The following is a 15,344-nucleotide window of genomic DNA, read 5'->3' on the forward strand; positions in this document are numbered from 1 at the left end:
GAAGCAGTTTATATTCACTGCAGCCCAAAGATGTTTTAGCTGAAAAAGGTTCAGAGCAAACATTTGTATCATTGGCTCTTGTGGCTTTGAACTGTAGGGTTTCCCAATATCCTACCAGAATGATTTAGAAAACCCCAGGATGCCTTAGGGGATGGAGTGGGATGGCACACTGAAGGCAGCTTGATACTGGTTGGGGATAGTCTTCCAGAGTTATAGTTCATTCATGGTTAATTGGTCTTACTGGCTATGTAAAATAACACTTACTGGTAATTTATATAAGCAAGACATATTGTCAATCTGTAGAAAGTATACTGATCTTTCCATGTGCTGTAACACTTAATTCACAAGGGAAAATAATTCTTTTTGACTCCTGACGTCTAGACTATTCACACCTGTGTATCCACTTTTTCCCCATCCTTTTACTGTAATTCAGTAGTGTATCCACTTAGTACTTGGAACTCTAGGATGTGTGAGGGATAAAAATAAAGAATGGGGAGTCGGGTGGTAGCTCAGCAGGTTAAGCGCAGGTGGCGCAAAGTGCAAGCACCGGCATAAGGATCCCGGTTCAAGCCCTCGGCTCCCCACAGGAGTGAAGCAGGTCTGCAGATGTCTTTCTCTCACCCTATCTGTCTTCCCTTCTCTCCATCTCTCTCTTTCCTGCCCAACAACGGCGACATCAATAACAATAACAATAATAACTACAACAAAAACAAGGGCAACAAAAAGGAAATAAATATTTTTTAAAAAATAAGGAATGATGCTCAGAAATCACATTATAGAATTCATCATGCAGACTGAATACACTCAGCAAGAAATGACATCTGGTTTCAGATTTTGCCTTCTGATATTTTTGGGGCATATATTTCAGTATGTTTATTTAAGGTTTTAACATTTCATTATTAACAGTTGTAAAAGCATTTAAATATTTCAAAGCATTTTGAAATCTTTTTCACTCCTTTTCCACTGTAACTGGTGATAAAGATTTCTGTTATAAATTAAAGTAGTTGTATAAATCAGATAGTCTATTTTAATTACAGAAGTGCTTCATAGTGACATAATCTTAAACACCTGTTTCTGTCCTCGACCACTCTACAGAGTGCAGACCTCCCTCTTTACCCTTTATAAAATGAGCACGGGGGAACAGTTTTGTACTTCTTGTTTCCTCTCCCAAAGGGTTTACAGTAGTTCTCCAGTGATGGAATAAAAGATCTGACCTTGCAGCAAATTGATTGTGTCTTGGTGAAATACCTTTAGCTCAGTGAATACCACTTGTGAGAAAAAGAATCATTAAGAAAAGGTGGGAGGTAGAGTTAAGAAGATTGGTCCACCCTTCTCACTATCCCTGACACTGAAGTATACTTGGTGGATTCTAGGGAATGCATTACCAGCTGTGGTAGTTTTAGTGTGTATGAGACACTTGGTCTGAAAACAGTCTCTGTCTCTCCTCTGTTATACTCATATCCTGAGGGAGAGAGGAAGGGAGGCAGGAGGGGAGCGGGGGAGACACAAGGGTTTTTAGCCAGACTGAGACTTGAAAATTAATTTCACATTCTTGCTGTTTGTCTGTAGTAAATGATCTAACAACCCCTTCCTGCTATTCCCCCCCTCACTCCCGCCCCCTCACCGTTTGTACAGTAAAGCCAGTCAGTACTGCCACTCCTGAAGCCTTACGTCGTGTGCATTTACTGATTTCCTAGCTCTCCTTTTCCTGGGCAGTGAGTGATTCCTCTTTAGGACAAGGGGAGCTCATAGCTTTCATGTGCAGTGTCAACCAGTCCAGAATTATGTGGCTGTAGTTTCAGAAATAAGGCAGTTTAGGGAATACAGAACAGCAAATAGAAATTATCTCAAGTTGCACAACTCAAAGACAGTAATTCTTCAATTCTTGGTATATTTCTTTGCAGTTTTTTCTTCTATATTTGTAGTTATCCTGCTAAGTTCAGGAATAGTAACATTTTTAAGGCTGTGATATTTGTATTTATGAGACATTTGTTAAATGCTTACTTTCTGTGGCACAAAACATTAGTAGACAAATAAGAGTCCATGTCAGTGTTTGCTTTCCAGGAATGTTTAACTGAGTGGAGGAGAGGAGAGAAAGTAAATAAAATATAAAAAGTTACATAACATTGGGACCAAGTGGTGGCACACCTAATTGAGCACACATATTACAGTGCTCAAGAGCCCAGGTTCAAGCCCCCATTTCCCACCTACAGGGTGAAAGCTTCACAAGTGGTGAAGCAGATCTGCAGGTGTCTCTTTGTCTCTCCCTCCCCCTTCCGCCTCAATTTCTGGCTGTCTCTATCCAATAAATAAATAAAGACACTAGAAATAAATAATTTTTAAAAGTTACACAACGTGAAAAATTGCCGTTTATTTTCATCTACTAATGAAATGAACACTGTGTAATAGAATAATTATGTTCGTGTACTTTAGATAGTAAAAAAATGGAACAAGGTAGTTTACTGTAAGCTTGGCTTTATTTTCCATATCTTAGTGACCGTTCCTAATTGATGGCATCTCCATGCTAGAGGAATGGAAACTGAGGCCAGGTGAGAAATTTTACAAACAGTAGATAGTAGTAGAGTAATTAGAAATCAAATTTTGTTGCATGGAAAAACATTTGAAAAATATGTCATGACTTTTCCAATGACCCAATATATCTTATGTGACCAACTCAGGACTTCTTGAATTCTATGGCAATTTCAGTCTCTTAAAAACTATCTTTATTATCACATTTGTGTCCAGAATCTGCACTAGGGTATTTCTTTAATTGTGATAGTAGAACTGAGTGGGCTGTTAGAATATCCCATAGTCAGACCTTTCTTAAGTCTCTGCTTACCCTTTAAAGTAGAGGTTTAGTATGGGTTGAGTGCAGAGAATTCAGAGCAGGTAGTTTACAGGAAACAACTGAATTTATAACTTTTTTCCTACTAAGAAGGTACTTACATGGGAAATGTTGAAGTCTAATTTAAATGGACATTTAGGGGCCAGGAGATAGATGACCCAGTAGAACATATGCCAAACTCTGGACTTGCGTCACAGCACCTGGGAAGCTCTGTGGATGGTGGCACAAGACTGTGTTGTCTCTCTTCCTTTTCTCCCTCTCCATCTAAAAATATATATATATATATATATAAATAAATGGGAGTCGGGCAGTAGCGCAGCAGGTTAAGTGCATGTGGCACAAAGCACAAGGACCAGCATAAGGATCCTGGTTCGAGCCCCCGGCTCCCCACCTGCAGGGGCGTTGCTTCAAAGGTGGTGAAGCAGGTCTGCATGTGTCTGTCTTTCTCTCCCCTCTCTGTCTTCCCCTCCTCTCTCCATTTCTCTCTGTCCTATCTAACAACGACGACATCAGTGACAACAATAATAACTACAACAATTAAAAAAAAACAATGGCAGCAAAAAGGGGAAATAAATAAATAAATAAATAATTTTTTTTTAAAGTGGGTCTAGGAAACCACTCTGTGGTATCCCATGTATGTGAGACCCTGAGTTCATTCCCGATGCCACATTCAAAGAAAGAGAGGGAACATTTATAATTCATGACTTTATACTTCCAGGGTAGTCATGTTCTTAAGTATATTTGATAATTTGTTTTGTTAGAAGTGATCCTCGTTATTTTTTATTAAAAGTAATCCCTGATGTTATGGATTTCACGTTTCTTTCTCCCAATTTCTTACTGTTTTACAGAAATCTTCTTCCTATAACCCACGTGTGCATAGAAGAAGGAGAAAAGCCCATGGTGGTCTTGCCGTACATGAATTGGGGGAATCTGAAGTTGTTTTTACGGCAGTGCAAACTAGTAGAGGCCAATAATCCTCAGGTCAGAAAAATTTGCCCATATATCAGTTCTTTACCAATGGCTTCTAAGAATATCACTTGAAAACAAATACTAACAATTTATTTGTTTATGACTACTATTATTTTAACCGGAGCACTGATCAGCTCTGGCGTATGGTGGTGCTGGGGATTGAACCTGGGACTTCAGAGCCTCAGGCATGATAGTCTTTTTGCATAACCATTATACTATCTACTCCCACCCGATACTAACAATTTAGATATGAATTGTTTAGACACCAAAAAAAAAAGAAGCTACGAAGTACATGCTTATAACCTGTGGACAGAGAAGATGGTTTATGATCCTTCTCTTGAAGCATATAAACCTCACTCATGCTGAAATTTTCCTTGTATAGCTGTTGTGCTTATTCATCATTTCAAACCCCCTGTAATACCAGCTCAATTATTCCCCTGATAACTGTCTGAGGGTAGTTATACTAGATTGCTTTCTGAGCAATGGAGAGAGATTTTGCAGAACTATTTGGTCCAGATTGAACCAAGAGCTGGTGATGATTGGAGGTCTTGCTTGCTGTCTTAGGATTTAAGAAGGCAGTAGATATTTATTATTATGGCCAACTTACTTGGGAGCTTGTTTTACTCTGAAAATGCCACGGTTAGGATTTAGCATATTATATTTGACCTCCCCGTGATGCATGTATATCTGAGATACTGAGAGGACCAGGTAAGTCTGATCTGGTCTATGGTTGTAGGCAACTTAGTATTTGGAGGGAGTGGGAGTTATTTTTAAAAATCTTTAACAATTTAAGCCCAGTAAGAAAATAAGTGCTGAGTGTTTTAAATAATACCTTGAAAAATCATCCACTGAGCGGGTACTCGTATGCTGGGTAGCAGCAAAGTACAGACTACAGTGACAGACTGCACCATGGCATGATGAGGACTGTAGTAGATATATATGCACAGAGAGTTATGGGAGCACACGCTTGGCCAATAAGTAGCTTTAATAAATGTCAGCAGTATGTGTAAAGGTTTGTTTGGGGGATGGGTTGGGACTGTAGCATGAGATAGCATCATAATGTTTGTGCTTACTGTGAACATTGTCATCTCCTGTTACCACAGGCAATTTCTCAGCAAGACCTGGTGCACATGGCTATTCAGATTGCCTGTGGGATGAGCTATCTGGCCAGAAGGGAAGTCATCCACAAAGACCTGGCTGCTAGGAACTGTGTGTAGGTGCCATGAGCTTGTTACTGTCAGTTTCTATCATATGCTCCCTGCAATAGCCACAGTGGGAATCACATTAACCATGACCCATGTATGTCTTCATATTCTGACTGCGTTTGCTGTTCATGTCTTCACTTTTCAGCATTGATGATACACTACAAGTTAAGATCACAGACAATGCCCTCTCCAGAGACTTGTTCCCCATGGATTATCACTGTCTGGGAGACAATGAAAACAGGCCTGTTCGGTGGATGGCTCTTGAAAGTCTGGTGAATAATGAGTTCTCCAGTGCCAGTGATGTGGTGAGTGCTGGGACTTCCAGAGGCCAACAGAATGTATAAGAGGCTTTCTGGTTTAAAATGTTCATGTCTATATCTCCTTCCTGTACCCCCATCCCCCTTTTTGTGCATTTGTTTAATCTAGATGAAGTTTCCTCAACTTTTTTTGTTTTTGAGAAAGCAATGTAGTTATCTCTCAGCCAGTCTGTTTATGAAGACAAGCTGTGATACAGACCAGGGGACTTTGGCACTAGGTGTAATCTTATTTCAACCTCACAGTAGCCCACCGGGGGTGGGGAGAGCACTGTTAACTGTACACAGTAGCTTAACACTGCTACCCCAGTTTAAAGGTGAGGATAGTGAAACTTAGAGTGGTAATGACATTTGATTATTTATCTATTATTTAAGTCTTAGAATGGCCAAGATGTTACCAGATCATAAAGATTTATTGTTTGGGCCTATTGGCACACACTTGGTAGAGTAAGCATGTTACCATTCCTAGTGACATAGGTTCAGGCCCCATTCTGAATGAGTGGTGAAGTAGTGCTTACAGGTGTCTGTCTGTGCGTCTATCAGTCTATCTATCTATCTATCTATCTGATTTCCCCCTGACTTCTCAGTTTCTGTCTCTATCAAAAACAAGGAAAAGGAAAAGAAAAGGACCACCAGGGCTGGATGGTGGTGCAGCTGGTTAAGCACACACATTACATTGTGCAAAGACCCAGGTTTGAGCCCCTGGTCCCCACCTGCAGGGGGAAAGCTTCAGTGCTGCAGGACTGTCTCTGTCTCTCTCTCTCTCTTCCCCTTCCCTCTCAATTTCTGGCTGTTTCTATCCAATAAATACATAAAGGTAATAAAAAATAAAAGAGAAACCACAGTCTTAAAGAAAAAAAAGAAGAAGAGAAAAAGACCACCAAGAGCAGAACAGTAGCTTTGCCATGCAAGCACTAAGCCCCAGCGATAACCTTGGGGGCAATTTAAGGGAGGGAAAAAAAAAAAAGGATGTATTGTTTTCTTCTTTTCAAGTGAGCTCTTCCAAGTATTGTGGTCTGTGGAATTTATGATTCTCTAAATGTCATTGTGTTTCTGTCAGCTTCTGGGAGGTTCCACAAACCACAGGGCTCATGTACTTGGACACTTTCTACTCAGTGATAATGTAGTTTCAGAAGCCACATCTGTTTCTGGGTATTCTGTAGGCATTGTAAATATCTCGTGTATTTCAGTCTGATTAAAATATCAGGTTGTTTCTCCATTGCTTGCCTGCTGCATTTTATTATTGTAGCTGAGTGTTCGGAGATTAAGTGAAGCAATTTCTTACAAGGGTTCCTTCTGTAATCACTGATGGTGCCTGTTATTGCTATGTGGGCATTCTTCTAGAGTGATATACTTGAATGTTTCAACTGTGAGGAATAGGCTTGCTGTCTTGTGTCTCAGTATATTTTTACTTCTAAATACGTATGCTCTAATGATACTTTTTATTTGAATACCCTCTTTTCCTCAGTGTATCATATCTGATGGCTGCTGAAATAAATCACTATAAGTTTGGTGACTTAATAATAATGGGAGATCTATTCTCTCACAGTCCAGTTATAGAGACCAGATATTTGGAATTAAGGTGTTGGCCGAGTTATGCTGTCTCTAGACTACTTAGAAGAAGAAAAACCTCTTTTGCCTCTTTCAGCCTCTGGTGGCTGTTGGCATCTCCTTGGTTTCAGCAACATCTCTCTCCCTCCTCTTCATGTTCATATCACCTCCCCTGGGTATCTGTCTCTCAAAAACTTCTCCTGCTCTCTTAGGTGGATGTACATGACTAGTTTAAAACGTGCCAGCTTAATCCAGGGTAAACCCTTACTCTGTAGGTGCTTAACTTAATTGAATCCTGTACCATATAATGTAATATTTGCAGACTTGGGGGATTAACAGGTTCACTTGAAACCACTGCTTGATCCTCTGTACACAGTAATTGAAATTGTCACAACTTCCCTGACAGAAAAATTGATGTTGTGATTTAAAAATCCTTGAAGTGAGAATGTTTGAGAAGTGTCCCCTCTCCTAATTGTAATGTAATCTATTAATTTCCCCTCTATATTCACCTGTCTCAGAAAGAATATAGAATTATTTTAATATAGAATATAGAATTATTTTAATGTTCCTCAAATAATATAAGAAGTAACAAACAGTATGATTTTAGACAAACATGTAGTTGCTGTATTGAATGTCAGTAGAACACCTTGTACTCTTTGATAAGCACTTGTTTTCAGTGGTTCCAAGTTCTTATTCAAAAATTCTCAATTGAAATGAAACTCTTTACCAGTTTCTACATTAAGTGAATCTGTTTTTATGGTGGGGTGGGGGTGACTTTAGTTTTCAGAATGTAGCTTTACTGGAAAGATGTAATGTCTCTGTGTCAGGACTCTTGTACTTGTTAATAAAAACTTTTAACTGTTGGGCTTAGGAAACATATTCATCTAGACTTGATCTGATATAAATCACTCTCTGGTATTTGAAGATATGAAGTCATTAGAAGTAGCCTGAAGAATTCCTGGATATAATTTTTTTTCCCATTTCATCAGATGTGGATACTACCATAGATTTTTGTGTGTGACTTTCTCTTCATTTATTTGGAAGTGAATTTCTTGATTTATATCTTAGAATTATTTAGTTAGCTATAGTAGCAAACATAATTCTACTGTTAAGACTACCTTCTAGGAGACTAAATTCAGTCAGGAATGTATAATCAAGAGTTCCTTCATGGCTTTCTTATCTTAATAGCATTGTGTTTTAAAAGCATTTTCTTAGGGAAAAGGAGTAAAGGAGATTATTGCCACATTAATTTCATTAGAATGGTTTAAGGCACTGACTGGAGAAATCCTCAAGCATCTGAGCGTTTTTAGAGTGTGGAACAAATTGAAGTATGTTTGAGGTTAGGTGGAAAGTGGTTCTAGAATTCAGGAAAAACCTGGAAGAAGGATATGAGAGATTGGACAAGAACTTCATAAAAGACATAAAACTTAAAAAAAAAAAAAAAAAGAAAGAAAAAAAGAAAATCCAGAGAATTATACTGTTTTTTGTTTGTTTGTTTGTTTGTTTTGAGAATACTACATCTTAAAAAGCCATCTTGGATGGAGCTAGAAGGAATTATGTTGAGTGAGATAAGTCAGAAAGAGAAAGAGGAGTATGGGATGATCCCACTCATAAACAGAAGTTGAGAAAGAAGTACAGAAAGGGAAACATAAAGTAGAATTTGACTGAGTTTGGAATATTGCACCAAAGTTAAAAGCTCGGTAGAGGGTGAGAGTAGATTTTCACCTTCACTATAAGAGTTGGGCGTAGGTACACAGACCTTTAGTGGCAGGAAAGATGTTAATATACACTCCTATTATTAAAAAATTAATAATGAAAACCCAAGAAAGGAAATAATTTCAAGGAACTCTGTCTGTAAATATATCTCCAGTGGTCAGGAGGGATGAGGAATCATTGGGTGCTTTTGAGCAACCAAGTTTAGTAAATCATTAAAGGCAGTTGTGACTGTCAAGGGCTCTGTGGGAGGCAAAATATTTGAGCCAGTGAAGATGAACAAATCGAAACTGCTCACTAAAACCACAGTGAAATACCACTAGATACCAATTAATACTAAAATTGGAAAGACTGAGGTTTGCAAGGATATGTAGAAACTATAGCTCTCTTCCTTGCTGGCGGAAGTGTGGTACAGTACATTCACTTTAGAAAAGTATCTATCTGTCTCTCCCTCTTCTGCCCCCCACTCTCTGTCTCTCCTATCTGAAATAAAAAAGGGACCCCCCCTTACCCCACCAAAAAAAAAAAAAAAAAACCATCAGGAGTGATGGTAACTGTGAAATTACTCAGACAACAAAAAGGGAAGAAAAAAAAAGTTCCAACACATACATCCACTCATTTTTCTCCTGCGTGAGACCTTTTGCTCTTACAGTCAGTGATATTCATAGCAGCTTTGTTTCTATAGAAAAACCTCAAAATAATTCACACTGCGTCATGAATGAATCTCAGAATCTTTCTAAGTCGAAAACCTAGGTACAAAAGTGTACAGTCTGATGATTTTATTTACATAAAATTCTAGAAAATGCAAGCCAGTCTTTAGTTATAGCACATTAATGGCCACTTAGGGTGGTAAAAGTGATGGGAAGGTAGGAAGAAAGGATTAGAGCAGAAAGACTCAGAGGCAATGGATTTGTTGATTATGTCAGTAGTTTCAGAAGTGTGCAAGTCTTTTTTTTTTTCTTTCTTTCTTTATAAAATGGAAACACTGACAAGATCATAGGATAAGAAGGGTACAATTCCCACCACCAGAACTTCGTATCACCACCACCACTACCACCACCACCACCACCACCACCACCACCACCACCACCACCACCACCACCCCCCCGCCCCCTGATAGCTTTTCTATTCTTCAGCCCTCTGGGAGTATGGACCCAGGGTCATTATGGGGTGCAGAAAGTAGAAGGTCTGGCTTCTGTAATTTGCTTCCCCACTGAACATGGACATCCATACTCCCAGTCTGTCTCTCTCTTTCCCTACTGGGGCAGAGCTCTGGGGAAGTGGGCTCCAGGATACATTGGTGGGTTCATCTGCCTTGGGAAGTCTGGTTGGCATCATGGTAGCATCTGGAACCTGGTGGCTGAAAAACAGTTAAGATAGAAAGCAGAGCAAATTGTTGACTAATCATGAAACTAAAGGCTGTAATATTGCGGATGAAGATTTGGGGTCTCCATTTTGGAAAAAGCTAGTAGGTCTATTTTAGGTATTTTCCAAGGGGTCCATACCCAACTAGTTTTTGCCTGTGCCTGACATCTAATATGCAGGTGACATAAGCTATTGTCTGGGGGGGATGGTGTCATAGTTGGAAAAAGGAACAGTCAGCACAGGAGCCTATGTAACCTCTGCATCCCTGTGGGTCTGAGCTCACATTCCATGGTCACGGCTAGGAACATTCCAGGCTGCAGCAATTTCAGGACCCATCATCCTCGGGTCACAGGTACAGTATGCTATCCAACCTCCCTTCAGAGAATGGAACATTCCCTACCATTGTTGATCCACATTGAGGGCCAGGTCCAATAGGGGCCCACAGAGGGCTCCATTATGTTGTTCCTGATGGAGATGACCAGTGACAGTGGCAAGAGGGATCGGTTAGAGGTCTAGGCCCATCATGTCTGTGTGGGGATCCCTGGACTCCCTGACTAGGGCCCCAGGTGATAGGGTGGCCTGGTAGTGACTAAAGAGTCAGCGTTAAGTATGCCGGTATCTTGCCCTCATTTAGCTTTTGCAGTCCTTGCTTTGATAAGGTTAGCTTTGAAGTGATTGAGGGATGTGCAATAGAAGGTAGGTGAGGAGGGTATCTAGGTCTAAGTAGAGACTATTTCATTGGGTACTTTATGGTGTCTTTTTAGGTCATTCTGCTAGCTACATTTATTGACTCACTGCAGACAACTGCATTTTTGCTTTAAGGTACACGTTTCCCCAACTCCTGTATATATATACTTATGCCCCATCTCATGGACCCTGGTCTATATCTAGGTTTTGAGGTTTGTTAAGAAGTGTACCACCCGAAATGAATTTAAGGGGTCCTATGAGCTAGGAAGTGTGTGCCAGTCTTATCAAAACTTACCAAGTCTTATACTTTATATGCAAAAAAAATTTTTTTGTAAGTCAGCCATTCTACAATTAAAAATATCTTCTCTGTGAACTCCACTGTTAACACATCTAAGCACATTCAGCTCAATTCGCTGAATTTTAAGACCAGAGCGAACTCACGTGTTTAAAAAATTGAGTTCCAGGACCTGGTGGTGGTGAACTTGGTAAAGCAAACACATTACCGAGCACGACAACCTGGGATCAGGCCCTTGATCGTCACTGAAAGGGGGAAAGCTTCATGAGGGCTGGGGCAGTGCTGTGGGTATCTCTCCTCTTTCTCCATCTATTTCTCAACCTCTGCTAAGAACTGAAAGAATAAATGGCACAAGGAATTGGTGAAATTGTGCAGGCACCGAACTAGAGAGAACATTAGGGGGAAAAATACTCCAATAATTTTCAGAATCATTACATAGTACTGGAAAATCTGCTATTAACAGCCAGCCCAGGTGACTCCTCTCAGCCAGGTTTGGAAAACACTTGACCCAGATTAAGTTAATTGCACTCTAGTCATCTGGACCCATTCCCATAAGTGAGAAAGAGGTGTAAAGGTCTGCGACTAATAGGGAACCCAGGCAGAGACTATGGAGTGCGCTTTTACTGTGGCCAAAGAGGATCATGTAGGCTTGGATGAAATACTTTTCTCATCAATATGTAGTGATTGGAATTTTTAAATACTATGTGAAAAATTATGAATTTTGATAAAGCACAAAATAATATATGAAAAAGTACAAAATAATTTTATTTACATTTTGATAAGCCACATTAGTGTATGTTATTAATAAAATTTGCATATTTTATGTATCTTAAGCTGTAAAGTAACAGGAACCGGAAGAAGTGGAATAAGGTGGTTAGCAGAACTTTATTCTCTAAATGTCCTTTAAATGGGTGTAAATAACTTTCATAAAACTCTGGGAGAACGAAAGCTTGACCTTATTTTCTCTTTTCCAGTGACGTCAAATGGAAGGAAATTATAGAATAAGTCTACGTTTTAAATGTTTTCATTATCAAAAGATTCTAGAGAGCAAGTTTCCACAAATCATCCTTGTGCTATTTAATCTTGACTTTTTTTTTTAGGGTTGTTGAGCCAACATTCAATGAATCACTTTTGTTGGCTTTTAAGGAAATGAAACTGTAGTGAACCCTTTGGCTTTTTTTCCCCTTTTTTTGGGAGGAGGGGTTGTTTATTAATCTTTCAGTATGTAATATGAGAATCTTGGGCAAAAACTTAAAAATGTGAGCAAAACACTGAAAGGAGTAAGTAAAATTAGTTAATGCACTTGGGTGTTATGGCACCTGTGTACACTCTGCTTTCAGATGTCCCCAGGTAACTGGGAAGCTCCTTGAATGTCAATTATTGTAATGTGCTTTTTCCCCTTGTCAGTGGGTGGGCTGCCTGGGTATTCCCTGTATGAGGGGGGTATCCTTGTGCAAAGTGGCAGTATCTACTTGCTGCTCATTTTCAGTGTTTCTTCTTTCAAAACCTACTTTGATTACTTCTTCCACAATCAGTTTGTGTTGGGATGAGGGACACCGGTTCCTTAGACATGCACGATGCCACTGTTCTAACCCAAGTTTCTCATCTTTTATTCCAGATAGACAGGGGCAGGGGAGAAGGAGGGAGAGAAACTAGAACAGTGTTCCTCTGTCCATCTGTGGAGCTTCCCCCAGTGCCCTAGGGTTCTCCTGTGGTGCTGAGGTTCAAATCTGGGTCACATATATGGCACAGCCCAGAGTCAGGGTTGCTTTTGTTATTTGTTTCTCCTCTCCCTTCCCCCTCCTCTCCTAGCTCTCCTCCTCCTCCTCCTGCTTTCTTTTCTCTACCAGAGCACTGCTCAGGTCTGGTTTATGGTGGTAGCTGCAGGTAAACCTGGGACCTATAGTATATTGGGCATGAACATTTGTTGCTCAACTGATGGTGCTATTTCCTAGACCCACAGTTAGTTTTTAAGAATAAACTCACCTCACGAAGAAGTTGCCAGTTTCGTTTCTTTGGGTTCTATTTCTTCTGTTAGTGAACTACCTTTTATGTAGAAATTTAGTACTATTTTAAAATCAGTCATCACATTTACTAATCACTGTTACTAATCAACGTTCAGATAGAGAAAAGTTCATTATAGACAAATAGGTACTTTTCTGTAGCTTTTAATATGTTGAATTTTTTTTCTTTTTAAAACAGACTATAACATGCACATATACTAGTTGGTTTTAAGGGAAATTCCAGTAGATTTTATATGGAAATTATAAAACTAGGGCAGGGAAGATAGCATACTGTTTATCCAAAAGATTCTCAAGCCCGAAGCTTTCAGGTCCAGCTTATTCACACCATAAGCCAGAGCTGAGCAGTGCTCTGGTCTCTTCCCCCCCCTCCCCCATTGAAATAAAAGAGGAAGAAAGAAAGAAAGAAGTTGTGAAGCTGTACATCCATTCCTATTTCCTGTCTTTCCCTCCTAAAGTACAGATAGACGTCAAGAAAGTCATTGCTCCAACCTTCTGGTCACTATAAATGAAAAGAACTAATTTCCAGAGGGCTGAACTCTTTGGTTTTAGTACTTAGAATAATATTAACTTTAAAATGAATTGGGGAGGGGGATGTGGGCAGTAGAGCACTCAGTTCAGCACACACATTACCATGCTCAGGGACCAGGGTTCAAGCCCCTTCTCCCTGCCTGCAGGGGCTCACTTTACAAGCACATCTGCAGATACCTCAGTTTCCCTCTCCCTGTCTCCCCCTCATCTTAATTTCTTTCTTTATTTTCCTTTTTTCTTTTTAAATTTTAAAAATTTATTTTCCCTTTGTTGCCCTTGTTTGTTTTTTTATTGTTGTAGTTATTATTGTTGTTGTTATTGATGTCATCATTGTTGGATAGGACAGAGAGAAATGGAAGACAGAGAGGGAGAGAAAGAAAGACACCTTCAGACCTACTTCACCACCTGAAGCGACTTTCCCCGCAGGTGGGGAGCCAGGGGCTCGAACCAGGATCCTTCCGTTGGTCCTTGTGCTTTGCGCCATGTGCGATAAACCCACTGCACTACCACCCAACTCCCTTCTTTTTTCTTTTTGCTTCCAGGGTTATCGCTGGCGCTTGCTGCCTACAGTACAATCCACTGCTCCTGGCAGCCATTTGTCCCCCCCCCCCCCTTTTTGGATAGGACAGAAAGAAATTGGGAGAGGAGAGTGAGATAGGGAGAGAGAAAAATAGATACCTGTAGACCTGCTTCATCACTTGTGGAGCAATCCCCCCCCCCCCAGCAGTTGGGGAGTGGGGAGTGGCGGGGCTCAAACCAAGATCCTTGTATGGGTCCTTGTGCTTCATACGATTTGTGCTTAACCTGGTGTGCCACTGCCCAACCCCTCATCTTAATTTCTCTCTGTCCCATCAAATAAAGTAGGGGAGAAAAGAAAAGAAAAAGTGGCCATTGGGAGTGGTATATTTGTAGTGCCAGCACTGAGCACTAGTGATAACCCTGGTGGCAATCAAGAAAATAAATAAGTAAATAAATAAATAAAGAATTGGGAAATGTTTCTCTTCTCTGTTTTCTGAGTTTTGCAGGAATATAGGTTGAATTGTCCTGTGCCCTAAGATAGGTGTAGGTGATGACCCTCAGCACTCCAGACTGACTTATTTACAGCTAAGATTGTGCAGACACAGTGTTAAAGTTAAGCCACGCTCAGCTGTGGTGGGTGGTAATTCTGCGTGCGTGCCGACTACTCGTATAAGGACACAAACATGAGGGAGAAGGGCTTGTCGAAACAGGCAGAGACTGAAGCGCCACTCTAAGCCAGGGAACAGCAAGGATTGCCAGCAAACCCCCATCAGCTAGAGAGCTAAGTGAGACTGAGTGCACAGCCCTACTGGCACCAGGTTAACTAACTGAGTCACCCACTTTGTAGGACTTTGACATCCTAGGGAACTAATACTGGACTATTCTTTCCAAGTTTGATAGAATTCATATCGACTGGGTGCAGTTTTGTTTTCTTTCTTTTTCTTCCCTCCCTCCCTCCCTTCCTGCTTCCTTCCTTCCTTCCTTCCTTCCTTCCTTCCTTCCTTCCTTCCTGCCTCCCTCCTTCCTTCCTCCCTCCCTCCCTCCCTCCTCTCTCTCTCTCTCTCTCTCTCTCTCCCTTTCTTTCTTTCTTTCTTTCTTTCTTTCTTTCTTTCTTTCTTTCTTTCTTTCTTTCTTTCTGATTCATTAATGGGGGAAGGGAGTGAGAAGAACCAGAGCCATTACTCAGGCACTTGCAGTGCCAGGGATCAAACTTGTGATCTCATGCTTCAGAGTCCAGTGCTTTATCCAGTGCATCACCTTCCAGGTCACTGGATAAAGTTTTCTTTGTGGAAAGGTTTTTTAATTATGAATTTCCTAGTTAACTGGGTA

General features: G+C 40.3%; 1 protein-coding gene across 2 annotated transcripts in view; it reads left to right on the forward strand.

The window, feature by feature from the left end:
• The window catches only part of RYK (receptor like tyrosine kinase), an 89,930-nt gene that overhangs the window by 69,083 nt on the left and 5,503 nt on the right, over positions 1-15,344 (forward strand). For both annotated transcript variants that reach the window (XM_060196993.1, XM_060196990.1), the window contains exons 11-13: positions 3,694-3,826; positions 4,918-5,027; positions 5,165-5,324. In XM_060196993.1, the coding sequence (XP_060052976.1) occupies positions 3,694-3,826; positions 4,918-5,027; positions 5,165-5,324 (403 nt within the window). The remainder of the gene's footprint in view (positions 1-3,693; positions 3,827-4,917; positions 5,028-5,164; positions 5,325-15,344) is intronic.

The sequence above is a fragment of the Erinaceus europaeus genome, chromosome 1 (assembly GCF_950295315.1).
Source record: "Erinaceus europaeus chromosome 1, mEriEur2.1, whole genome shotgun sequence".
NCBI classification, from domain to species: Eukaryota; Metazoa; Chordata; class Mammalia; order Eulipotyphla; family Erinaceidae; genus Erinaceus; species Erinaceus europaeus.